This window comes from Aulonocara sp. 'chitande type north' Nkhata Bay, linkage group LG5 (assembly GCF_057382095.1).
Source record: "Aulonocara sp. 'chitande type north' Nkhata Bay isolate Kocher_YH1m ecotype deep benthic linkage group LG5, A_spYH_male_GT1.1, whole genome shotgun sequence".
Classification (NCBI taxonomy): Eukaryota; Metazoa; Chordata; class Actinopteri; order Cichliformes; family Cichlidae; genus Aulonocara; species Aulonocara sp. 'chitande type north' Nkhata Bay.
Window position 1 is genome coordinate 22,074,459 of NC_141348.1, and position 27,106 is coordinate 22,101,564.

At 39.6% G+C, this 27,106-nt stretch overlaps 1 protein-coding gene across 1 annotated transcript; it reads left to right on the forward strand.

The window, feature by feature from the left end:
* The first annotated feature begins 7,867 nt into the window (after window positions 1–7,867).
* On the forward strand, window positions 7,868–24,828 carry cdk4 (cyclin dependent kinase 4). The gene is made up of 8 exons (XM_086292117.1): window positions 7,868–8,109; window positions 18,295–18,529; window positions 18,605–18,740; window positions 18,915–19,082; window positions 21,021–21,130; window positions 22,334–22,384; window positions 22,470–22,605; window positions 24,032–24,828. Exons 2-8 carry the CDS (start codon window positions 18,312–18,314, stop codon window positions 24,131–24,133), a joined length of 921 nt encoding a protein of 306 aa, XP_086148243.1. The 5' UTR covers window positions 7,868–8,109; window positions 18,295–18,311; the 3' UTR covers window positions 24,134–24,828.
* Window positions 24,829–27,106: the final 2,278 nt, after the last annotated feature.

Here is a 27,106-nt window from a genome sequence, read left to right on the forward strand (position 1 = left end):
GACTACATGAAACTGTGCGTGCAAATGTGCATTTGTCATTATTTATTTTGGTATTAAATAATTTTTTAATTTATGGCTTTATGTGTTTCTTAAAGCAGCCACTGTTTCCCATTTTGACAGCGTCGCACGAAGATGCAAAGCTGTCAAGAAGGCATGATTTCATTACCTGGTAAGGTGACAGAAGAGCTTCTTCGGAGTTTAATTGGCACCGTTTGTGTTCCAGTTTAACCAAACTATCTCATTTACATCAGCTGATTGTGGAGGCCAGGTCGTCTGATGCACCACAACACCTGGAGGCTGTGCAAGGGCCACAGGTTCATCTGGTCTGTGATACATAAAGCCATGGTAGCTGGAAACATAAATCTAATTGGACCAAAGCACATACTTTGGTCTTCAGTTCAGCTTGTGTTTCTTGGCCCAAGCAATTTTCTTCTTATTATGGAGCTCCCTGGGTAGTGTGTGCTATTTGAACTGTGGGAAGCATTGGGCTGTACTCTGAGGTGCTAGTAATAGGCTATTTGAGGCTGGTAACCAAACTTTCATCAGCCATTGTGACATGAAATAGTAGGCAAGCACGGGTGTTGCTAATCACATTAATGAAGGTTCAGTTATTTTTAGGTCCAGAAGTATCTTTAATGTGATTAGTAACATCTGTGCTTACCTACTACTTTAAGTCAAAATGGATTTTGTGAAAGCAGACTGTCATACTGAACAGTTTGACAGTTCCTTTGATTTTATAGAACAAAGGATCTTCTTATTGAAAATGACATAAACCTCCTTGAGAAGTAAATCAATCATTTGAAGAAGGAATATAGAGTAAAGTGATCCTTCTTAAAAACATAAGAAGTCTAGTCTGAGGTGATGAAACAAAGCAAAAACAAATAAACAAAAATCAACAACTAGACAAATTATTCCAACGAGATAGAGCTTCTTTTTTTAAAAAATCTTACTTAGATACAGAGAAGACATGAAAGAAACACTGATGACTACAAATTCAGTTTAGAGTAGATTATGATACCCAAATATTTTTTTTTGTCCTTTCAAAGTGTTCCAGCACCATTACTGGTTAAAGCAAAAGATTTTGATTAGAGGTTGAGGTTCTGCCTCTTACTAATGAGCACTCAGTAAGGTTTGTATTTATTAAGCAGTAGTTTGTTTGCTCAAATCTACATTTGTAGAATATTAAAACTGAATTGCAGTGCTTCTTGTACTTGTAAAACCTTTTTTAAAATATAATACTGTTATCTGAATAATTTGTGTTTTAGAGTTAGCAGAAAAATAAAGGTTCAAATCATTAATAATATCAGAGAAAAGAAACGGTTTCAAGGTAGAACCACAAGGGGAATCTAATAAACAAATGAATTTAGAAAACCCAATGAACTTAAACATGACCCATAAACATCAAAATAAACTAAAACTCAAAACACTGGGTTAAAAGACCCAGGATCATGACAATGAGCTGAAGATGGTCTTGTTTTTCCTATTATACAGGTTATTTGTTGTGTACTGAGTACCTGATGGCCCAAAAAAACAAGAAAGAAGTTTCAATCTGAAACTTCTTTCAGTTTCAATCTGAACAAGACTTACGTGAAAATCATCTCGGGTTAAAATATTTTAGTCATACAGAGTGTATAGAGCTTTCAGTGAGTCAAAAAATGGCAGCTTGGGAAATTTCTAAATATGGTAAATGGCCTGTATTTATATAGCGCTTTACTAGTCCCTAAGGACCCCAAAGTGCTTTACATATCCAGTCATCCACCCATTCACACACACATTGGTGATGGCAAGCTACATTGTAGCCACAGCCACCCTGGGGCGCACTAAAACATATTTAACTTTGTCTACATTTTTTTTAGCAACGTAGAATTCAACTTGTGTTACTTTTCATGTATTTTCTTAACTGCAGAAAACACAGGTGTAAATCTTGAAATGAATAATTAAGTTATATACGTCAGGTAGAGATACGGTTTTCAGGGGAATTGTGGGGGAGAAAGGTCCTCAGATATTAATAGCGCTTGCATTTTTCAGTGATAATATTAAACTTTAATCATTTAGAATAAGTACTTTTTAAAAAGAGATACAGAATGTATAAGAAACCTAATGCATCATAATGTAGTGGTCTGTGTGTGGAGTATTTACCTGGTGTCTGAGCTTTGTGTTTTTCAAAATAAAGGGGTGGTGAGATGAAAACTCCAGAGATGCCTGAAACCCTAAGGAACAACTTTATTGTCAGACAAACGTGTTTCGGCTTGTGGCCTTCATCGGGGTTATTACAAAACACCAAACAGCTTGTGCTTAATTTAAAGTAAAACAACAGAAAATAAAAAAAACTAATGAACCAATCAGCCACTCACACATAAACATAATCATTAATGGGGATGATGATTGTTCAAATATGTTCTGGACTGAACCATTACAGGATAAGTGACTGGATGTCACCTTATACATGTAAAAGTGGGTCATTCCCACAGGTGCACAAAAAATGCAAACAAGATAAAAATTATACATAACAATCACAGGAACTCTAAGAAATGAATTCCATGAACTAAACAACAACAATATGCATCACAATTTTTTTAGAGACATTTTTTCAGAGACAAAAATAGGTCGAATCACAGAAACTCATTAATAGCTAGATCTTCATTCATACCTTTGGGAAATAAACTCTTTAAATGGAATATCTAGAATGCCTCTCACTTTTCTCTGATGAAATTGATATAACCAGCTCTTTGACTGAGCTTGATGGCTTCAATGCCTATAAAGAATAAAGATGAGCTACAATGTTTTTCATTAAAATTTCTTGCAACAGGGCTGGTTAAATCATTTCTCTTAATAGAACTTCTGTGTTTGTTAATTCATTCTTTCACAGGTGTTTTGTTGCATGGACACCGTATCATGTAGACCACATTTTTAGTTTTGCTGGTAATAAAGCTTTTTGCATCAATAATCTTGCCACTTGGTTTTACATTTTTGAGTATTCTCAATGTATGGAAGACCCACACTTAAAATGACCTTGTAGGTTATGAGTTGCCAGGTGTTGTTTCTGGGGTTTAGAATCACAAAAAGCTCGAATAACCCTATCCCTAATGTTTTTATCATTGGCTGTTCTTTAAAAATCTCCTGTAAATTCGAAGGATGTGCCAATATTTTAAAATTATTTCTTTAATGTTCCTGGTTTTTGTTGTAATGGTTGTGCAAAAAACAAGATTTCATTTGGGTTTTGGAGGTTTCTTAGTTACCAGATAAAACTTTCTGTTTTTTGAGTCCACCTTATTTTCTGCAAATCTTAGCCAGTCCTCTTTGTCATTTTTATAACATCTTTTCTTTGCTGTAATTATATTGTTCAGGAATTTCACAAATGCATTTGAATCTAATGACTTGGCTTACAGGTAAACCTTTTTTGAGGCTGAAAACTTGCAGCGTGAAGTAATGTATTTCAATAGGTTTGGAGTAAAGAGAGGTGGACAGATATTTGTCTTTTTTGGTTACTATTATGCCAAAAAGGTTAATTTCTTTACTACCATGAACAAGAGTAAAACATCAATCTGCAAAGTGTTCATTTAAAAATCGTACAAACTCCAATACTGTGGAGACTGATCCCTTCCAAAATAAAAATACATCATCTATGTACCGTTTCCAAGACATGATGAATGGTAGAAAAGGGTTTTTTTTGGTGGTCGTATAAAATTCATTCTTCCAGATGGACAACAAGTAAACAAGCAAAACTAGGTGTCATTTTCGTGCCCATTGAAGTGCCAGAAATTTGAAGCCATAGTGTGTCATTATAAAAGAAATCATTCCTCTTCAGAACAAAAGCAGCCAGCTTAATTAAAAAGGAAGTAGATGGTGATTTTGTAGGCCTGTAGGTGAAAATGTTCGACTGACTCTTTGTCTTTGAGGCTTTGTTGTTTTTTCACAAGGATGTAACATCATTCATTGGTGGGAGGTATTTGAAAAGAAGCAGGAAATGAGAGCTGTCTTTTATGTAGGAGTTCAAGGTCGGTACGAAATCTCACTATGGAAGCCTACAAAAGTTGATATTCACTAGATTTCTGTGGATTTTTGGAAATATATACAAAAAGCTTTTAAAGGATGTTTACTGCGTAAAAATGTTTTTTCCTTCAGAGAAATTTCACCATAGAAGAGGTCAACAAGGAACAGCTGTTTACAGCTTATTTACTTGTGACCATTGTGACAATGGCACCTCCTTTCTTAAAGGCTTTAAATACAATTATTTATCCTGTCCAAGCTCTATTACTGCTTTCTGTTGATCATTTGTTAAATTATTTAAGGGAAATCAAGTTCTGTGAGTCTACAGTATGTATCTATCACGTGATTTCTGTTCTCAGTGGGACAAAAATTACTTTTAATATTAAAATCACTTCATTTTGACAAGACTCACTTCTCATTAAAAATTCTCTGACGTTTTTACAGCTCTTAAAAACAAGTTCAAATGGACTTACAGAAGGAGTTGGCACAAAAGAAAGACGAAGTTCAAACACTGATAGTGGAGCGGGAGTCAATACAGTTCTGCTCGGGTTGGCAACAGCTGACTTCTTCCCCAATATTGAGATCGGGTCCATGGGCGGTCGAATGGATCTTTTCCTTTTCCCCCATCATCCAGGAGATGGGGGTTCCAGGGGATGAAACATTTTGCCCAAAAAAGGATGTCCAAGGTGGCTGGAGAATTTACATTGAGTCTTTTTCTTGTTTGGAGTGGTTGAAGGGAATCTTTGCTTGGATGTGTGTGTCATTAAACCAAACTTTCTGTTCTGTTGGGCGTGGTTCAGTGATGGTGGAAGTATTGGTGGTTAAATTGTGAGCGTCTTTGGACCAGGGATATATAAATCCCTCCTTATAGTCGTTCTAATCTCTGAGGAATTCTGGCTTTTTTTAGGTCTTTTATTTCTTTTTCACATTCTGTTAGTCTTATATCAGGTTCCTCCATTTGTTTTAGTGCATCATTATTATCTCTTGTCAACACTTCCAGGTACTGTTCATTCTTTAATATTTCATTTTGTATCTTACTTTCTTTCTCATTCAAGTACTTTATAGTAATAGCCATCAGCCAAATGGCTTTCACATATAGTCGAAACACGTAATAAAGTTGTTCCCTAGTGTTTCAAGTGTTGCTGTAGTTTTTATCTCACCAGTTCTTTATTTTTCTCCAAGCACCTTGGAAAAGGTGAAGTTGAGGCGGAAACTTTTAGATAACTGATTTTTAAAATAAAGAAATTTTCATAATTTATGCAGAAAGGAGACAATTTGGTCCATTATATGTTCAATCATAAGCTACAGTCATGATATTAAACACAGTATCAGGGCTTACTGGGTCACTTTCATACAACTGAGCCATCACTGATGTTATTATTAACAGCTGTGTTTATAAGGCAAGTAAAGTGTCTGCAAGGGAAGAGTCTATGGAAGGTTCTTAAAATAGTTCGAGATCACTTCCTTATAAATCTCTGCAACTGACTCTGTGTTTTCTCAGCAGTTCTCCTGGTAGGCAAAAAGCCCTCGAGCAGCTTTAGAGAAGCAATGCCTTGATTTAGAGTTTGTCCCAGCTACTGGGACAGCCTGCACGTCACTATCACTGTACTATATTCCCATTTCTGGTCACAAGTAGATAATGTCTACTTTCTTCCCCTCTAGCAGGCAGCAGGCACATAAATGCATGAGTGATGGCTGGAGAGAAAGCTGTAAAAGCAGGGAAAGACTGAGCGCCAAATGGATATGTTGTGCAGGATATCAGAGCACAGAAATTTTAGCTGACCTAATGGGATTTTATTTATAAAATACTACGTCCACCATTCATGCTTTTGTTTTTTGACCCCATGCATCAGTGCAGACTGACTGTGGAGTTTGTTCATAACCAGTAAGCATCCATTAAGTAAATATAATGAATGTGTCTGGGATTGAATTCACCCCATTAAAGCCCCTTTATTTCCAGTACTAAACACTTGTATGTTGTTTTGGGTGCCTGATGCAGAATTCCCTCAAGGCATGGAGACAGACAGGATGTCCATTAGTGTGGACAGACGATAAGATCAGATTATTGTTAACAAGAGATTCACAGCCAAGAGTATTCAACCTGATAGCCACGTGTAATTCATTATTATCTAATAATGCAACACTGAATTGTTGTAACAGTCTGATAATCTGTCCAGGATACTCCACCTCGTACGCTACATCAGTATGACAGACTTGATATCCACCACCTGCTACTCTATATTGGATAAGCATTCAAAATAACAGTATGGACAGACTATTAGCTGTCAGAGATGAATGAAGCCTGATGTTATTCCATTTGCATCTTTTAAATAAATACACAATTAGCCATTTTGCTAATCTAATTACACTGTTTAGTTTACATGGTGTAGTCTTTTTCTCCTTTTTAGAGGACACCTGTTTCTCTTTTGAATTGTTTTTAGACTAACTGTTGAAAAAAAAAACTGTTTTGAAATTGAAATTAGGTGATGTTTTAAATACTGAACATATGGAGAGATTAAAGAAAAACTGTTAAATTAATTTGCAGGTCCATATGTCTCTAGATAAAGTTTGCAAACTTTAGTTTGGTATTTATGTAAAGGGTGATTTTAGGATATGAAATAAACTATTACATAGTTACTGGTACACAGTAAACAGAGGACAATACATATATGCATATTTCAAAGAAGTTGTACAACTTTTAATAGACTGGCTAGTCCTCTAGCCTCCATAGAGGAGGTGGGTGAGAGGAGGATGTTAGCCAAGCTAATGCCCATTATGGACAACAGCTCTCACTCCCTGCATGAGACTGTGGAGACTCGGAGCAGCTCTTTCAACAGTTAACAATTACAGCCACTGTGTAGGACGGAGCATCATTGCAGGCCCTACATCCCAACAGCAGTCAGACTGTACGATAGGCACATAGGATAAATACTTGCTGAGAAAAATATGCGTGTATATATTATCATTCCTGCTGCACTTTATTTATGTATTTAAAAAAAAACTTTGATTTATCTTTTAGAGTATTTTGCTGTGTATAGTATTGTACAAACCAGTCTTGTGTAGTGTTTATTTGTAAATCATTTTTCTTATTTATTCATGTATTTTAATGGTTTTCTGAAGTATCTCTAATTCACTTTTTCTTTCTGCCCCTCGTGCTACTGTAACAAGTGGATTTCCGCAGTGTGGGTCTATATCTAGACCATATCTATATCTGCATCAGTCTGTCTGTATCTGTCTAGCTGTAGGAAATGCAGAAAAAGAAGAGTGATTTCAATCTTAGAGTTAAAACTCATTTGACGAACCACACTGCTTCAGTGACTGGATGGACGGATTTTTAACATATTTTTGGGGAGGATCTAAAAATCTATCAGGTACTTCATATAAATTTTGATGATGTGTTAATTAACTCATAATTAGCATTATTTGATCAATTTAAGTTATTTATTTGTCTGTTTATTTATTTTTCAATGCCACCAGCAGTTTTTTCATCTTTGAACGTTAAAAAAATAAGCCAGTTCAAACTAAGAAATGATTTGTTTTATAAGCTGAAATCTCAAGAAACTATTTGTTTGCTTGTTATCAGTAGTTAAATATTTCTAAGCGACGTAAGCAGGCTATGTTATTCTCCTGCACGACGCACAAACTCAGACACGGTAATATGTAAATATATATTCTAAATAATAGTTTTGATGGGACAAATTAGATTTGACTACTACATATCAATTATCCTTAACTACCTCCCGACTGATTGTCATATATTGCTAATAACTGCAGATTCTGGACACTTTATAAAAGTTTAAGACGCACAGCTGAGCTCGGGAGTTTTTCATTCATTTGCTGGTGAATTATTTTGGCTCCGCCTCCGAGATTTGCTAGAAGCAACAGGAAGACAACCCAAAAGGGGTGCAGGCTTGAAGAAAAAAACACAGTGGAGGCCGAAATCATCTCGGTGTATTGGCTTCTCCACAGCAGATCCACTGCTGGGCTTTAAACCTTACCGACCTGCCACTTGTGACCCGTTTGTATGCGAGTTATACGTGGCAGATTAGTGAGCATGTCTTCCTTATAGAGCTAAAGTGAGCTTACCTGCCACAGAAGAGAGAGAGACAGACGGGCGAGGTGAGTACAGTATCTGGGCTGACGATTACTCGAAGCCGCTTGCGATCAGAGTGTGTGACACTGATATTTATGTAATGTGGCACAGATGTGGAAATGGAAGTTGCAGGCGGCGATTTGCCTCATCCGCTGCTTGCTGTAGTTTGCTGTTTTCCCTGCCACGTCAGTGAACATGTAGGTGAGGAGGAAAAAGTCCATGTGGCCTGTTGTTGCTGCACTTTGTTGCCAGTGTAATTAACAAAGGAGCGCTATGGAGGAGCACCACGTGTCGGGACAGAGCAGGCTTTCTGTGTGCCCTGGCCTGCTTTCTCTCTACCTCCGCCCACTGGCCTTCAGCGTCACTGGTTTGCATTTTGCTTAGAAGAATCAGTAAATGAATGAAATGTGTGGAGGTAACTGTGAGCTTCACGACCAGTTCTGGCAGCGATCAGTGACCCCAGTGTTGTCAGACGCTGAAGCTTCCAGATGTGCAGCTGTAGTGTGTCCCCTGGTTGTGCAAGCTGTTCTATGCTGGAAAAGGAAACCGGGAGATGTTTTTAGGGTGACAAGTCATGGGTTGTTCACTTCCTGAACGACTCACAGCTCAGACAGTGAGACCACAGAAAGGCTGATCATTCATTATGAGAGTCATTGCTCTACAGGCAGGCTGTGGTAGTTTCACTCAAAACCACAGGGCTGTTCTGTTGTGTCCTGCTGTGAAGACAAGGGGAAAACACTGCTGGCACTAGAGCCCGACGGATTATTTATTCTGACCACTGTCAACCAAGAATGGGGCAAAATGCACATGCAGTAATCCTCTCTACTGGTTCCTCCTGCCAGATATTATCAGTACATGTTTGACAGGGTTTCGCACATTTGATTCATTTGATGTCCGTCACAAAATTGTGCTTCCCACAGTTTGTTTGAGTCAATAAATGTAGACATTTGATCTGCCTGCTGCAAAACGTACATTTGAAACCAGTTCTGGGGAGCGGGGATAAATATTTAAGTCAGCCCACACAACCAAGTGCAGCCTAGCCCAGACCAGTTAAACTGGTGTTAGAATTGTGATGGGAAGGTTTCCTCCCTGACTCCCAAACCCCCGAGAACCCGCAGAACCAACATGAATTACAGAGTGCCTGCTTTGTGACTGTTCGTGGTCATTCATTATAAAGTGAAGGAGTAACCAGGTTGCATGCAGTGAAGAGGCAAGTGCAGTGCATATCATTTATTATCTCGACACATGTTGAGTACCGCTGTATCATGACGCCTTTGTTATCACGGGCAATGTTTTGGCCTATCATATCAAGCGTTAGTAATTTCCTGCCCTGATATTAATTTGAAGCAAATACAAAGGAACTGACTGCGGCCTGATAAATGGAAGTGCTAACAACTTGATTTTTTTTGTTGTTGTTGCTCTTTTAACCTCTGAAATGTAAGGTTTAATTTAAGTGTTGTATGCAAAGTTACTGACAAAGGTGTCGACTTAAATGAGGAGTTAAAGGTGAATATAAACTTGGAGTCAAATTATGTTGCTAGCTAGTTTACTGCTTTTCCCCTTTCCAGGCACATGAAACATGCTCATATGTTCATATTTATATATTAAACCAAATCACAACAACAGTCACCTCCAGGCACTTTATACTGTAAGGTCAATGCACCAACAATCAGATGATCCCCTATTATCAAACACTTGGCGAGAGTGGGAAGGAATAACTCCCGTTTAACAGGAAGAAGCCTCCAGGCTCAGGGAGGGGCGACCATCTGCTTCGACTGGGGTGAAGCAAGGAAGACCGGACAAAAAGCACACGATGGGAGAGAGCCAGAGTTTAATAATAACAAATGATTAAATGATATAAACACATAGTGAGTGAAAAAATGTCAGTGAAGAAGAAACACTCGGTGCATCATGGGATGCCTCCAGCAGCCTATGCCTATTGCAGTATAACTTAGGGTCACCTGATCCTGCCCCAACTATAAGCTTTGTCAAAAAGGTTTTTATGTAAATATATCTTGATGGCAAAATTGATCTCAGTGTTATTTAGAGAAGTGAGTTCTGTTTTGTTTTTTGCAGAAGAGAAAGTTTTATTTGCATCCTGTATGTCGGTTCATTTCTTAATAATTTCGAGAGAAATTTTGGTGGATTCATGTCAGCAGACAAGTCTGACTCAGTTTTCTTTGCACAAGAGGAAGAGTTGCGGTAAATTAAAGCAATACCTCTTCCTCTTAGTAACAACAGTTTATATTGACTACATGTGGTTTATAATTGCCGTTTGTGGTTTGGGAGCACGTCTGGATATATAAAAACAACTGTAGGCAATATTAGTCATTTTTTATTCTTAGTAACTAATTACTGATTACTTCCCCCAAAAAGTAATCCAGTTACTTTACTGATTACTTATTTTCAAAAGTAATTAATTACTTAGTTACTTAGTTACTTTTTAAAAACACGATTTAAAACCTGAATAGGTGATAAAGCGATAGAGCTTTCAGCCCAATTCTACTTTTTCTGCATAATCCATCATACAAAATGTAATCAAATGGAAAAGTCCCTTTTTAAAACTTTTATTAGTTTTAATCTTTTAACTTTATGCATCAAGCAAAAATTTAATTATATGCAACATTCTCTGACTGGAAGAAATTTGTTTAATATTTAAACCTATTTTCTGCACATTCCAGCACATAAAATAATTTTTTTTTTGTGTTTACACTCAGTCTTTCAAATAGATGCAAGTAAAACACAGCAGAAAATAAATAAAGTCAAAGACTCAGCGGTCCTGTTGCTCTATTTTCACCTGTAAAGCAGGAGTGGGGTAGGCGGAGGTTTACCCTGGTGCAGGTGAGCCGCAGCGGTCAGTGGAAGAATCCGCGAGTTTCTCTGTGAGTTTCCCATTACGTCGTTGCGCACTCAGTGCTTGCTTGGACGTTTGGGGGGGGGGGGTTTCGCTGTAAAAAGAAGTTTTCTTCCCACGCACAATGCTAATGGACACTAATGTTTTTGTCACTTTTTATGGAATCAAACTCAAAATAAGGTCAGTACTTCCACGCTTTAAACACTGTACGCTCATACTCTCTCCCGCACTCGATATATTATCCACTGTTGATCTGCACACAGCTGTTGTCACGAACGTCGCACTTGCTTACGTCACTGTCATGAGACATTCTCGCAAAAAAATCACGGTTTTAGTAACGCAGTAACGCAGAGTTCCTACGGCAAAGTAACGGTAATCTAATTACCGTTTTTGCAATAGTAATCCCTTACTTTACTCGTTACTTGAAAAAAGTAATCGGATTACAGTAACGCGTTACAAGTAACGCGTTACTGCCCATCTCTGGTTGATACAGTATTTTAGCCGATGCAGTGATCCAGTGGATTATTCATTCATTAAACACTTTGAGATATTAATAACAAATCTGAACTTGGCAGGTTTCTTTCGTTCCATATGGACATTTTCTTCTCGTGGAAGATGAGGACTGTAAGATTTTTACTGAATTATCTCTATGCTGACAATAAGCCCATAAGTGCACTCTCTATTTATTTGTTTTCCATCTCTGGGCTCATATAAAACACACAGAGATGCTTTCATACTGTGTAAGCCAAATATCTCACAGCCGTTTACAGTGTTGGACTTTGGATTACCTGTTTTGGAAAATGACATTAGCAGCCAAATCCAGAAGAGAATGAATTCCTTGTTGAAGTGTTGGACTTTGAGTGGATTGTGTTTCTAGTCCTTTGTTGCTGTGCCTTTCTTCAGAAAAATGTAAGTTCTAGGCCTACTTCATCTTTCTTTTCTCTGATCATCGTTAATGCACAGAGTCAGGTGATGTTTCTGCTCTACTTTTATTAACAGTTTGAGTCACATGAAAATAGGGAAAATAGATTTTGTTGGTGGCAGTACATCAGCCTGGGGATGTCAGGTTACAGTCAGCTTTGTCCTCTACTCCTTTTACTCAGAAGGCATGAACCAAACGGATGGTTTTGCTGTGCTGTGGTGGGTAATAAATACTGTTAAACGAAAGTGGTGTCGAATCCAAAACACTGGAGTCTAGTTTGGTTTGAGGTCTTTCTTTATTTCTTCGACAGCAACACATCGCTCGCTCTGTGACTTGACATAATGGCAGACAAGTCTTGGTCTAAACAAGATCAACAGGTTCTTAAGAGACCCTGAATGGGACATTGTTTTGTTTTCACACTTTAAAGAGAAGAGAACTTCTACCAAGGAGTAAGCGAGCTCAGAATGCAAAAGCAGGGCTTGCAGAGAGATCCGTATCAGGCATTAGAGGTGTAGTAGGTCAAAGGGGTGTGGATGGATGGAAATCAGTTAGGGGAAGGGCTGAGCGGAGGAAGTGCACCAAGCTGCCTTGACAGATTAAAGGCCGAGGCTTTAACAAAGAGAAGGAAGCAGAGGGATGATGTTGTCTCTGGCCGTGTACCTGCTTCCTGTCGGGAGACTGAGGGCTGGAGCGACGGCACAGAAAGATTTTTTGGGTCGAGTGATTGAAGGTGCTTCCTGTGCTGCAGAGTGGTGGGCAGAAGTCCCTCGTCAAAGGACCTCGACTTTAAAGTGGAGCCGCATTTGTTGAGTCACATGACTCCTGCCACTTGTGGATTAAAAACCTAAAATTAATAGTATTTCCCTTTTTTGATGGGTGGGGGGTAAAGGGTGGGGTGGGGGTAGCAGTTGTCTTTATGTGGCAGTTGACAGTTGGGGGCAGGCAGGAAATGGGAGGTGGAGAAGTCAGGTGGGGCCGGAGGGGAGTATGATACGCAACACGTATTCCTGGCTGGAATCAAGCTTAAGATGTTTTTTGTGTCATGCGTTTCACCCATTTCGCAAATAAGACACTTCACATTTGATAAGTATATAATAGAGCACTGATGAATATATCTCCGCTCTAACCGATGTTGGCTTAACTAGCCTTCAAATGCTTTGCAGCTCCAAGCATAGTTTTGTATTACAAACACACAGTGAGAAAAAAAGCAAAGTTAATTCTGTTATGTGCACAAGTCAATTTTAATAATGCTGCTGGGTAAAATATAAAATAACACTAAAATAACATCAAAGTAACTTTTTGTTTGAAAAATCTTAACCCTCTCAAGGCAAGCGTTGCAGATTTGCAACAAGTAAAAGCTAACAACCTGATTACTCCACATACATATTTTATGAGTTTGTTTTACTCAGAAGTACCACTGCAGGTGTTCTTTTGTGCATTAGCAACAAAAACTTAATTTGAGCCTGAGAGGGTTAAAAAACAAATGTGTCAATTGTAAAGTATTTACAGCATGTGTACATTTTTAAGGAGCTACATTAAACGAGCTGAGTGACATTTTTACCATAAGTTTGTCAAGATGTGGGACATTTTTCTATTCCTAAAGCATTTTAGTAGAACTTTCTCAGCCTTTCTGTGTGTATATATCTGTATGGACCTTATCACCTCTTCAACAGGGAGACCAGTCTGTGGCAGAATTTTGTTTGTCTTACTAGAGCTGGGCGATATATCGAGTTTTTAAAACATATCGATATAATTTTATACGAGATATAAGATGTGACAATATCCTTTATATCGATATAGTCTATGTTACGTTATAATTATAGTTGTGGAGCCGCAAGTTTGCCTCTCTTTCGTCCACTTTTGTCTCTACGCAACGTTACTCCGCCTCGCCTTCACTGAAGACAACTCCCCCTCCTCCCCCATCGCTTCACGTGCAGGCAGCGACAAGATGGACACGGCAAATCTCCGTTAACGAGTTACTGCGCATCGCCCTATGCGTGGGGCTGGACGGCGTCAACGTGCTAACGAGCTAAACATGCTAACGAGCTAACCGCGCTAACGAGCTAACCGCGCTAACCCTAAAATCCTTTCATTCTCTCAAAAGTTGATAGCGCGCCTTATGTATGAATTCTGGTTGTGCTTGATGGCCGCGAACCGATTTTATGTGGTACACGGCGCTCAGCAATCTGTCAAAAATGTTTGAGTACGACTTTGGTAAGCTACGGAGCTGCACCGCTTGATAGATTGTCGGCGCATTACGGCTACCGAGGAGCTTCGCGGAGTGATACGTACTGTGCTTCAACGTAATATTACCGTATTGTGTGTGTATAAGGACCATAAATGGCACCTGTAAGAGACGTGGTTATGAAGCGGATTTCAAACTCCAGGCTATCAGTCACACAGTAAAACTCGGGAACAGAGCAGCTGTGAAATCTGTCTGTCTTTGTTATTACGCTCAGTGTCTTTTAGTTTACATTTTGACTGCACAATTGTGAGCTCTTTGTTTAGCACAAAAACAAAATTGTTTTCTTTTATTTATGGAGCATTATTATTTAATAAATGCTCATAATTTAATTTTGAGTAATTTTTCATGTACATCTGTGCTGTATGTTAATAAAAGTGCCTGTGTGACATCTGGGACACAGCTTTGACTAAGAACTCTCTTTTTGTTCTTATTTTATGGCTTAAAAAAATATCGAGATATGAATTTTGGGTCATATCGCCCAGCCCTATGTCTTACCACTAAATATGAATTGAAGAATTTTAAAAAGCATCCTAGGTCTACCTGTTATAAACATTCAAGTGAAGTACAATTTATCGTTTTTGATAACTTTTTATTCTTTAAGGTTATTAAATGGTAGGAGTGGGAGCATCGTAGAGATAATGGTACAAACTGGCTTTGAAAAGGAAAAAAAACACCTTCACTGACAAGGAATAAAAAGACAGACCACATCATACCTTACCATAAAGACCTCATAGTACCACATCACCCCAGTAGAGCATCCTGCTCTCAGACTGCTGGTTTGTGGTTCCCAGGATATTTAAAAGTAGAATGGGAGACAGAAGCTTCAGCTTTCAGGCCTCTCTCCTGTGAAACCAGCTCCCAGTTTGGATCCAGGAAGCAGACACCTTCTCTACTTTTAGGATCAGGCTTAAAACTTCCCTTTTTGACAAAGTTTATAGTTAAGGCTGGATCAGGTGACCTTGAATCCTACCTTAGTTACACTGCAATAGGCCTAGGCTGCTGGGGGCTTCCCACTGAGTGGTCTTCACTCTCCGTGTGTTTATACACTGCTTTGCATTGATCGTTACTTATTATTAATCTCTGGCTCTTTCCCACAGTGTGTTTTTTGCCTTTCTTCCTCTCGTCACCCTCAGACAGTTGGGGCAGATGGCCGCCTCTCCCTGAGCCTGGGTCTGCTGAAGGTTTCTTCCTGTTAAAAGGGAGTTTTTCCTTCCCACTGTCGCCAAAGCGCTTGCTTGAGGTTTTCTCTTTATCAGAATCAGAATCAGAATCGTGTTTATTGGCCAAGTATATGTGCAGACACATACAGGGAATTTGGTTCCAGTAGATGGTGGCTCTCAAGCACAGCAATGTAAATCACACACACACACACACACACACACACACACACACACACACACACACACACACACGTGTCTATATATACACATTACACATACATACACAAAGCTGTGTAAACCAACTATAAATAACGAATCTAAACTTATATACATAAAATACAGAAATGAATGAGGTGGAATGAATACTACAAAATGTACATAAGGTGCAGCTGCAGTCTGGCAGTGGGAGCAGTGTGACAGGTCAACTGTTAAGAAGGGAGATGGCGAGGGGAAAGAAACTGTTCCTGTGTCGGGTGGTCCTGGTCTGCAGGCTTCTGTACCAGCAGCAGATCAAAAAGTCTGTGTCCAGGGTGTGAGGGGTCTGTGATGATTTTCCCTGCCCGTTTACTGGTTCTTGAGAGGTACAGGTCCTGGATGGAGGGCAGGGGCGTGCCGATGATCCTTTCTGCTGCCCGTACAGTCCGCTGCAGTCTGCTCCTGTCCTGTTTAGTGGCTGCTCCATACCAGACTGTGATGGAGGAGCACAGGACAGACTCAATGACCGCAGTGTAGAACTGGATCAGCAGCTCCTGTGGAAGACTGTACTTCCCCAGTTGTCTCAGGAAGTACATCCTCTGCTGGGTCTTTTTGAGGATGGAGTTGATGTTGGTCTCCCACTTCAGGTCCTGGGAGATGGTTGTACCCAGGAACTTGAAGGTCTTCACAGTCGACACAGGGCTGTCTGATATGGTGAGGGGGAGCAGAGTTGAGGGATGTCTCCTGAAGTCCACTGTCATCTCTACAGTCTTAAGAGTGTTCAGCTCCAGATTGTGCTGACTGCACCAGAGTACCAGCCGCTCAACTTCCTGCCGGTATGCAGACTCATCACCATCCTGAATGAGGCCAATGACAGTGGTGTCATCTGCAAACTTTAGGAGTTTGACAGCCGAGTTCTTGGAGGTGCAGTCGTTAGTGTAGAGGGAGAACTGTCACGGATTGCCGGGGCAAGCCGTGTGGAATGTAGAAAAGGACCCAAAAGGCGGCAGCTCTGGTGCAGGTGAGTGTTTATTGACAGGGGTGTAAGTACAAACAGCGGTGGCGACAAAACATGAAACCAGAAACCTAAACTGGGTAAACTAATAAGACAAACCAGAATGAGGATGCAGGGAGGTCCGGAGAAATACATACGGGGAGACGCAGGGAGACCGAGGGGAAACAACACAGACGAACCAGCAATTACTAAGACAGAAAATACAACTTAAATACACTCAGAACACAGGGAGATTACACACAGGTGGGAGACACAGCTGGGAGTGATTAACATGACGAGACCAGGGAGGCAAACTGAAAACACTCACATAAGACGCAGACCTTCACAATAAAACAGGAACACACGGGGGGGAACAGGGTAAACACCAATTAGAGGTGAACAGAACCAAAATCTCGAAGAGAAAACACAAAACGCTGGGTCAAAAGGACCCAGGATCATGACAAGAACAGTAGTGGTGAGAGGACACATCCTTGGGGGGCACCAATACTGAGGGACCGGGTTTCAGAGGTGATCTCCCCCAGCCTCACTTATTTTTGTAGGATCTTTACCTTACAATATAAACTGCCTCGAGTTGACTGTTTGTGTGATTTGGTGCTATATTAATAAAATTGAATTGAATCAAAATTAAAGGGGTACTACATCATTGAAAACTACAGCTGAGACAGTCGAATGTATTTGCACAGCAACACTGACAGCAGTAGTGAGTGGGCTAATTATCTCAAGAAGTCAAAAGGACTAGTGCTGCTAAAGACTTGCACTATAACCTATAACAACACGAGTCTTTGGAGCAATTCATTCACAAACAGACACTAAACTGAAAGCAAAATGAACAGACGAGGACATTTTTACAGATGTTTGGTCTGGTGGCAAAAGTGTAAGGTCTGCTAGACGAGGGGAAAAGCCAACAGCTGCTGATAGAAGTGGATCTCTGTAGTGGGGGGGTCTTTGGAGTATTAGGGAAAAGGTTTTAAAAATGTAATGTAGTGGAAGAAGTTCAACTGAATAATTTTAGCAAGCTAGAAACTTTTTCACATCAAAAACAGGCTAAAGCTCAAAGAATAAAAGAGAAACTGGTAGCTACCAAAAACATTTGCTATAAAAGCCCCCGCTGTAGTTAAACAGATAAAAGTAAGCATACTGTTGCTATAGAAGGTCATTTGCAAAGTTAAAAAAAAAAACACGAACAGGAAGACTTTCATTGAGAGCGCATGAAGTTCTAACACAAAAGTGCTTTTTTATCGCCAATTCGAAGTTATTTCTAAGATGGACTGCTGGCAGTGTGACAGGAAATAGACTTTGTACTCGTTTAGAAATGGATCCTCAAGCACAAGAGCTGTTGAGGAGCATCAATTCATTTTGGATGTGGCAGGTTTGCAGAGATGTGGTAATGAATTTCAGCCTCTGCCTGGTGTTAGCCCGAGGACTTTTCTCTCTTTATTACTGAACAGTCACCAGCTTCTCCCACACAGAATGTCTTTGGGAAGATGATGTTCCTTGTTCGGTGTAGAGAGTTCATAAAAAGTTCATTATGCTGGTTGACTGTTGTTAGATGGGTTTTTATAAGTTTTTTTTTCTTTTTGCATTTTTAAGCAATGCCAGTGTTGTTGTTCTCTGAAGTGGATGGTCAGATAACCACTTGGGTCCAGGCAGTCTTCATGCCCAGAGGGTGAATCCAGCTGACTTTAACGATTTCATTACTTTTTTTCTAGCCTCATCATGTATTTGCATCTTCAACCACTGTGATCGGTCACTTGAAGCAGTGCACTTTCCACAGGACATTAACCGATTGCCAGTAATATCATTATTGCTTTATGTGTCAGGCTCTTTCAACTTGGCCATGGCCCACAGCACCAGCATCCAGTATGACCCGGTGGCAGAAATCGGTGGAGGTGCTTATGGGACTGTTTATAAAGCCCGGGACATTGAGAGCGGGCAGTTTGTGGCTCTGAAGAGCGTGCATGTGAGGACAGACCAAAACGGCCTCCCGGTCTCCACAGTCAGAGAAGTGGCTTTGTTAAAACGGCTGGAGCAGTTCGACCACCCCAATGTGGTCAGGTGGGTGTCGTCTTTTCATCTTGTGATTAAAATGAATGCTTCACACAGGAGTCATGAATTTTCTTACTTCTGCAGGCTTATGGATGTCTGCGCCACCAAGGGAGCAAACCAGGAGACCAAAGTCACTCTAGTGTTTGAGCACGTGGACCAGGACCTTAAGACATACCTAGAGAAAGCGCCAGCACCAGGATTATCTCCAGACCGCATTAAAGTGAGAACTGGCTCCAGCTATATCTACACTAAAAGTTAGCTAAAGTAAAATAACATTGCTGATACCACATTCCAAGCATGGACGGTTCTGCTTATTACTCATTTAAATCCCTGTTCCCAAGCTGAAAGCTGTAAAATATGTAGTTCCAGTGAAGCTCTGCTTGTGTTTTTGCAGGATTTGATGAAGCAGTTGCTGTGTGGTCTTGCATTCCTTCACTCTAACCGCGTGATGCACAGAGACCTGAAACCAGAGAATATTCTGGTAACCAGCCAGGGCCAGGTGAAGCTGGCTGACTTTGGACTTGCCAGGATCTACAGCTGCCACATGGCCCTCACTCCTGTGGTAAGACGTGTATAGAGTAATTTTCCAAAGGATATTGTAATTTTTTTTTCTAACTTTGATTAATTCTTATTGTCAATTTTCTACCATTTCATTGTAGTCAGCACTTCAAAGTGTTTTAGGCAGCTAGACAGTGAAAATAACATACAGTTTCCAGTCTTCAGCGTTCTGGTGCCAGGCATAAACATTTTGGAAAATATGCTTATTTGCCTTCTTGCTTAGCGTTAGATAAGAACACTACAACCAGCAGATGGTTAGCTTAGCGTAAGGCAGGACTGGAAATGGTGGGTAAACAATCCAAAAGTAACAAAAGCTGCCAAGTAGTAACCCCACGCCTCGGTAATTAATGCATTATATCACATTTTTGTGTAAAGATGTTGTGTAAAATCTCACGCCGTGACTTGGATGGGAGCAGTAACTTCCTGGAGTGTTAGCAGATTGCCAGGAAATACTCCAGGACAAACCATGATGCCTCAAAACTACATTTTTATAAAAAAAAAAAAAGACGTAATATCCAGATTTACTGCACTGGCTAGCATTTTATTACTCATGTTTAAACTGCTATGCCTTGTTTTGGCGTTTTGCTTTTAATGTCACGCACATTTGCCCCATAATTAAAGATGCTGTGATTGTGGCTGTGTCCGCTTATTATTTGTTTTATTTGAATTCTGAAAAATTGTTTTAGTGGTTTAAAAAATGAACAGTAAAGTAACAATAAAAGGCTAGAGCCATGCTGGTATGTCTGTAACTTTAGCTAAATGCTAGCTTCTGCATTAGCATGAGTACAGTGAAAGAAAATTACCTGCTGAAGATGCAGACCTTTGCCAGGCAGGGGCATTTTTCCAGGACTTTTAAAAGGAGAGGCCCATCAATTAGTCAAATGAGTCAGGGAGGGAGGCTCATAGAGTTATTTTTGGTTGCTATCTTAATTACAAGGACAGGAAGTAGCTCCACATGCTTATTTTGGTAGATTTTTTATACCAGATAACCTTCCTGACACGACCCCAAAGGACTTTATGTTCCCTCCTGGGATTAAACCACAGACGTTTTACTGATATAGTGTGGAAGTACTGGAGGAGGCTAAAAAATATTCAATTAAATACGTAGGAAAACAAAAGCACTTTAAAAGTGTTTTTAAATTTAGTAGCTGTAATGATCTTAATGTTCACTAGACCTCCATTAGAAGACGTAGCTTCCCCATAATTATAAAGCACCCTTGCTGCAGATTCAGATTTAGCGACAAAGTAATGGAGCCAATAAAATAAAGAGTGGTTACAGCAGTAAGTATGTTTAATTTTCCTGAGTGCTAGAAAAAAACACATCGTTTTGCTTACAGTTTGCAAATTCAAGAGTTGGGGGGGGGGGGGGGTATGAGGGGGAGCACATCTTTTAACAATGCTATTTAACCCTATAGCTGTCACTGCACGTAAATTACGTGCAGTGATGCACTGAGGGGGACAAAACAGTTTTTAACAGAAACAGGGGCTCAAAACTTTCTTGTCTTCCTATCTTATCTGTAATTTCCGCCCATGGTTGGAGTGACATGACTACGCAATTTTGGAGGGGCAACATGGGGGCCCAGTTGAATATCAAGGGGGGTCGACTGCCCCGCCCCTGCTACTAGATAATGTTTTGTGGAGTTTTTTGCTAAACACTGTCTTTGCACTACGAATAAACTCTTTTACGTGATCTTCAGACATCAGTAAAGCATTTTTTCTCACCTCAACCTGAATGACACACTCTGGAAACATCTGCAGAAAAGCAGCTAATGTGCGAGTGTTTTGTTCTTCAACAGTATTTGACCTGTTTGCGACTCTGTTAGAACCCAACCCCAAGTTAGAAATTCCCATCAGATCATGATGAATTAGTATCAGCATATACATATTGATAAAAGGTTTTTTTGGTATGTATCCATTGAGCTGTTCTGTTTGTGTCTTCCAGGTTGTGACCCTGTGGTACCGACCTCCGGAAGTCCTGCTGCAGTCCAGTTACGCCACACCCGTGGATATCTGGAGCACCGGCTGTATCTTTGCAGAGATGTTCAGACGGAAGTGAGTCAGCATTCGATTTTTGTGATCTGAGTCACTAAGTTAAAAAGTAGCAGAGGCCTGATTACTCATCCTCTGCGAGGTGTGACGTGAGCTCTGGGTTCTCATTAAATTCCTGAAAACAGATTAGATTGCGATTTTAAATCATCTCCATCGTGCCAAGTAAGTTTGATTTGCTCTGGTTCTGTGTGAAACCACTGCCTCGATAACCATGACATCTTTTAACTGCACCTGTGATAGGGAAGCAGTGTGTACAAAGGCACAAGCCTGGGACTCGTGTCTAGCTTTTTATTTGCTGTTCAGGTTCTGAAACTGTTGGCTAAGGTTAGAGAAAGTTAAATATTTACAAAGTGTTGTTCATTTTTTCGGTTTAAGTCAGGCTGACTTTCTCATGTTTGACATAGATGTGGATCATTTCTTCGTTTTAATCACGTGCAAGAAATATTTAGTAAGATGACAGGACATGATAGCAAATCCAGTGCAAATGTGCAACGAGGCTGAACATTTTACAGATATATGAACATTTCTGCATTCTGCTTCTGACTGAAACCAAAATATTCACGGCACATTTGCAGTCAGTGTGTGCTCTCTGGTCCTGAGGCACGGGCGGTTTTTAGTTTCTCATATATTAGTACATATATCAGTAAAATGAGTTTTAATAAGGGTAAATTGGTTTAAAGAGTAAATAAAAAAGGTCTTTGCCATAAACATTTTATAGCTGTAACTTAAGATTAAGGTTTATTGAGTTAAACTGTATTTTTTTTATAGCTGTTTAGGGAATGATGATGCTTGGTGATACAAATTTACCATAGAGCAGGGGTGGGTAATTAACCAATAAGCTTAATATTAAGATTAAGAACTGACTTCAGCTCAGTATTAATTTTGTTTGGTGATTTAGAAGTTTAATTTAAGAGACTGATCCTGTGATAGCAGCAATTTTATGAACGTATTAGAGGAGCTTTTAAGTTTAATCAGAAATGCTAAGAAGCACACAGCAGCTCCACCTAGCGGTACAAATGACACATTGCATCAAAGGATGAATGCCTAAAAAACGATCCCTTTGTGAGCAGTTCCTATGAAGATGGTGAGATTCTTATGATTCATCAAAAATGCACAGTGTTATGATGTTGTAGCTTTTAGGCCAAAGGTCAAAAATAACCATCAGCTTCCAGCTTTTAACTCGTCTTTGTTCTGTCTGCGTGTTAGACCTTTGTTCTGTGGAGAATCAGAAATGGACCAACTTGGGAAGATTTTTGAGTGAGTAACAAACACTTTCAGTCACATTAACCCGACTGATCATTCTCGCAACTCCTTTGTCACTGAAACTTACACGTCATTTCAGGGTTATCGGCTTGCCGCCAGAGGAGGAGTGGCCGACTGATGTTACACTATCAAGGAAAAACTTCCCCACTCTCACGGCTCGCCCAATCACGGACTTTGTCCCAGAGATAAATGAGCATGGGGCGCAACTGTTGCTGGTAAGGCTCGTGAATTAAATCATTAGAGCGGCTTTGCATCCTGCCTGGTAGTTGATTTATGTCTCAGCTACATACCGAGTTAAAATCAGGGCATTAACAGATTAAGCAACCTCATATCCCAGAAGAATTTCATTTGCCTTAAACACGAGCCTCAGGAATTCAACTGCTGCGATCCTGACAAATTCCTGTGACTCCTTTTGCTTATTCAGCTGGTTGTGTTAGAGGAAGTGCCCTTTTAAGAAAAGGGTTTTGTTCGCATGCTTTACAGAGTGCTGGTTAAAGAGGAAATATGACTTAAATTGACATTTTAAATGGAATATTTAAAGGAGATTTACAGTAAATGTTCATTCCTCCTGTGATTAAAGGCGTTACCTAACTATTTAAAGTAGACAGAAGATTTTATCATGTCTCCCTGTATGATGTGATAAATAATAGAAACACAAGTGCTTTTACTTCTCGGTTTCACTGCAGAATTGGTAAATAGGACTGAATCTGCCAGTTAATCTTCTCTGGTGCAGGAAACATACCTCCGAGATCTTTTTGCTCCATATTGACATGATAGCATCACACAGTTGCTGCACATTCATGATGTGAATCACCCATTTAACCACATGCCAAAGGTGCTGTGGAGGCCATCCGAGTACAGTGAACTCATGGGCATGTTCAAGGAACCAGTGTGAGATGATCTGAGCTTTGTGACATGTTATCCAGCTGGATGGGTACACTGTGGTCATAAAGGGATGGTCATGGTCAGCAGGCTGGTAGGCTGTAGCATTTAAATGGTGCTCAGTGGTTCTAAGGAGTCCAAGATATGCCAAGAAAATAGCCACCAGCAGCAGCAGCTTGAACCATACAAGACACGATGGAGCCATCTTTTCATGTTGGTTACCCCAAAGTCTGACCCTACCATCTGAAAGTCACAGCAGAAATCGAAAGACCAGCCGACGTTTTTCAGTCTTCTGTCGTGTGAATTGTAGCCTCAGTTCCTGTTTTTAGCTGACAGGAGGAGCACCTGGTGTGGTCTTCTGCTGCTGTAGCACGTCTGCTTCGAGGTTTGATGTGCTATGCATTCAGAAGTCTGCCCATTCCCCTCTGACCTCTAAACTCAGAACTGCCGCCCACTGGACATTTTCTCTTTTTTTCTTTGGAAACCCTAGAGATGGTTGTGTGGGAAAATCCCAGTAGCTCAGTAGTTTTAGAAATACTCAGACTGGCCTTTCTGACACTACAACCGTGCCACATTCAAACTTACATCCTCTTTCTTCCTGATTCTGATGCCCAGCTTGTCTTGACCATGTCTACATGCCAGTTGCTGTCATGTGACTGGCTGATTAGATATTCTTTGGCAGTTCATCAAACTGTCCATTAAAGAGCTCACAACGTACAGTGATACACTTCTAACATCGTGCTACTCTTTCCTCCACAGAAAATGCTGACCTTTGACCCCTTGAAACGAATATCAGCCTTAAACGCACTAGAACATGAATATTTTCGGGACGAGGCGACGTCGACTCAGACAAAAAGCTGAAGTCGTCCAGGGAAGCGCGCAGCAAGAGGTAACAGTGTCGGAAGTTTCGACGTATCAGTGTCATTCACCGCTCTGCCTTTCACGATGTCTGCTTCGGAATATTATTTTGTTATTCCCGCATCACAAAAAAAAAGGTAAAAGGCTGAGAAAGAGGAATGAAATGAGGATCGCTGCTATGGTTCTCAATGTGTAAATGTAACGAGTAATAACGTGTCACGTCTTAAAGGACAGTACCAGTGTTTTTTCACGTATCAGTATCGTCAGCTGGCACTCATAAACACAAAAGTCGTGTCATCGCCGACAAAATGTTCCTCCTGCGACATTTCTGGACGTGTCAGATTAGAAAAGCCATTAGATAGTGAGTTTACTGTAGCTGTATTAATATAATACAATAGGAACAATAACATTGTAAGACTGTGACAGGCATTGAGCTGTATGTAAATGATTTAAGCTAGCTGTGTTAAATTTGTGAGGAAAAGGAACAAGTAGAAGTGGATAAGCACACAAGAACGACACACCTTGTAAAAATACTGGTATTGCCCTTGAATTAGCTCAAGAAACAAAAGTATTTTTCTATGTGCTGAAAGACTGAATGGGTGTAGTTCATTTCATGTTTAACATTTGTCTTCTGTTGCTGCAACCATCTGAAATCAGTCATCACTGCAAATATAAATAAATGTTTCAACCACACTGAGGCTTAATTGTGTTTTATTACACAGATTGGGGGTCTGTGGAATGAATGAAACCGAAAAATGGACTGAAATGTGTTTCTTGAATGAACATGAGGTATAAAATTGTGAATCGTGCCATCGTTAGCATATTCAATTAGACGGTACTGTGAAAGCCCCCCCTCACTTCTTTATTTTTGTTAGGTAAATGGGACTGATTCAGTGCAACAAGTGCGAGTATTTAAGGCAAAACAGAGTTCGTAATATTTAATATTTTGTATGACCACCTTTAATCATCAACACAGCCTGAACTCTCTTAGGCAAGCTTCGTCATCATTGCTATAAGTAGTGTCTTGGGAATAGTTCTCTGGACTTCTTGAGGGGCATTCAATGATCTTCTTTGGATGTTTTCTGCTTTTTATTCTGTTTTTGGTCAAGATGATCTCTCGCTGCTTGAATAATTTTGAGGTTTGGGCTCTGGTGAAGCAGATCCGTCACTGATAGTGTTTTGCTGTGTTTTTTCTATTTAGGTATGCTTCAAAAATAAAGTTACTGGGTGAAGGTTTCCAGTATTACATGGTAGATAAATTCATAATCACTCATAATTCCATCAGTTTTGACACAAACTCCAACACACTGGCTGAAACCATCACAGAGCCTCCACTGTGTTTTACACATGGCTGCTGTACCTCTCTCCTCACCTCCTCCATACCTGTTGATGACAATTTGAACCAAAGATGTCTCAGATCCATCACGCCATCAGACCTGTTGCCACTGATTTTTAGTCGAGTCCTTGTGTATTTTGGCATTTTTCTGCCTCCTTCACTTTCTTAAGGATGCCTTAATAATCCCACCTTTCCACTGAGACCATTGAAGCTTTAGAGAACAGTAGATGGATCAACTGAAGAGGATTTGGGTTTTTCAGATACTGTTTTTTCTTTTTTTTTTTTATGCCTGCCACTTCTTCATTTGTTCTGCACGTGTTCAGTTTCTTCAGATTTTTTAAGGAGACGCTGCACAGCATGCCGAGATGTGCCATGTTTTCTACTTTGGGAGTAAACTTACATGAGAAAAAATGTGATTTTTATGCCTGTCAAACTGCTGTTTGTGACATTTTTGTAGTTATATCTAAAGAAATTTGGGGAAAAAATACTTTTTTATATTTTTCTTTTATTTGAATGAAGTTTTATTTGTCTCATGTAGACATTACATTAGTGCATCCATTGAGTTAGGCGCATTTTTAATGCTTGAATGACTCATAGGTCAGTGTGAAGTAGTTTAACAAATAAACAGTAAAGAAAACTTTGAAAGACCTTCAGAAAGCACAGATTGCTCAAAAGCATTTTAAACTTTGCAAGAAAGTCCAGCTGCTTGGATGTGAACTATAAAGAAATGAGAGTTGGCTGAAAGACTTTTTCACAGTACTATACAATAGCAATAGGCACTAGTAAGAAATGCGTTTATAGAGTGTTTTAGACTGTTAAAAGCAATATTTAAATCCCCAGGTCTATCTTGATTTGGTTAGATGAATACATTTACATTAACAGTTAACTTTGTGCTTTTGCAGCATTGTTAGCAAAAAGCTCTAAATGTTATCAAGGCTGAAAAATGTGAATTAAGTAAAGACATATGAATGTAATTTTTTGGCAGGTAAGCACAAAACCACATATTAAACACTGTTCTGCTTTTTAAACGTGGGTTTTAACTTTCCACCTAAATGGCAACCACCTGTGGCTACAAAGAAAACACTCAAAAAACCTGAAAATTAAACAGGCATTTGAAAATAGCGCCATTATTAGCACAACTGAAATATCTGACACATACTGTATATGAGTAATAGCCATTTTTGACTTTTACGTATTAGTTAAGTATGGAAACGAATAGATATCATTCCAGATATGTGCAGAAAGCAAAGTGAACGGTTAACAAGTAAATTATAAAGTACATATCAAAAAATGAGCAACAAAAATGCCAGCGAAGATTTAAGTCGATGAGATAAGATAGGATGAGATGAGATGAGAGCCTTTATTAGTCCCAGAGTTAGCTTCAATGTGTGTGATTGTACTGCTGCTGAAAGAAACTCTACTTTTCATTATTAACTGATTATGATGCTACTATTATAATTTCAGCAGCCTTAATAAATCACAATATGTTTAGTAAATATCTTAAAACCACAAAGGCTTTAACATAACATACGGATGCCCATAGGTTTTACGGCTCAATCTTCTGTTTTTAATCGAGACAACAACAACTGTGACTCTGAGGTTTAAATGTAAGTGTGAGAAGAAAGCCGTTTGCTTGATCC

Excerpts from the sequence above, each read along its gene's own strand:
- cdk4 (XM_086292117.1), top strand. The coding sequence starts at position 18,312 with ATGGCCCACAGCACCAGCATCCAGTATGACCCGGTGGCAGAAATCGGT. Across the intron at positions 18,530-18,604 it reads GACCACCCCAATGTGGTCAG|GCTTATGGATGTCTGCGCCA; the intron begins GTGGGTGTCGTC and ends TTACTTCTGCAG. Across the intron at positions 22,385-22,469 it reads CAACTTGGGAAGATTTTTGA|GGTTATCGGCTTGCCGCCAG; the intron begins GTGAGTAACAAA and ends ACGTCATTTCAG.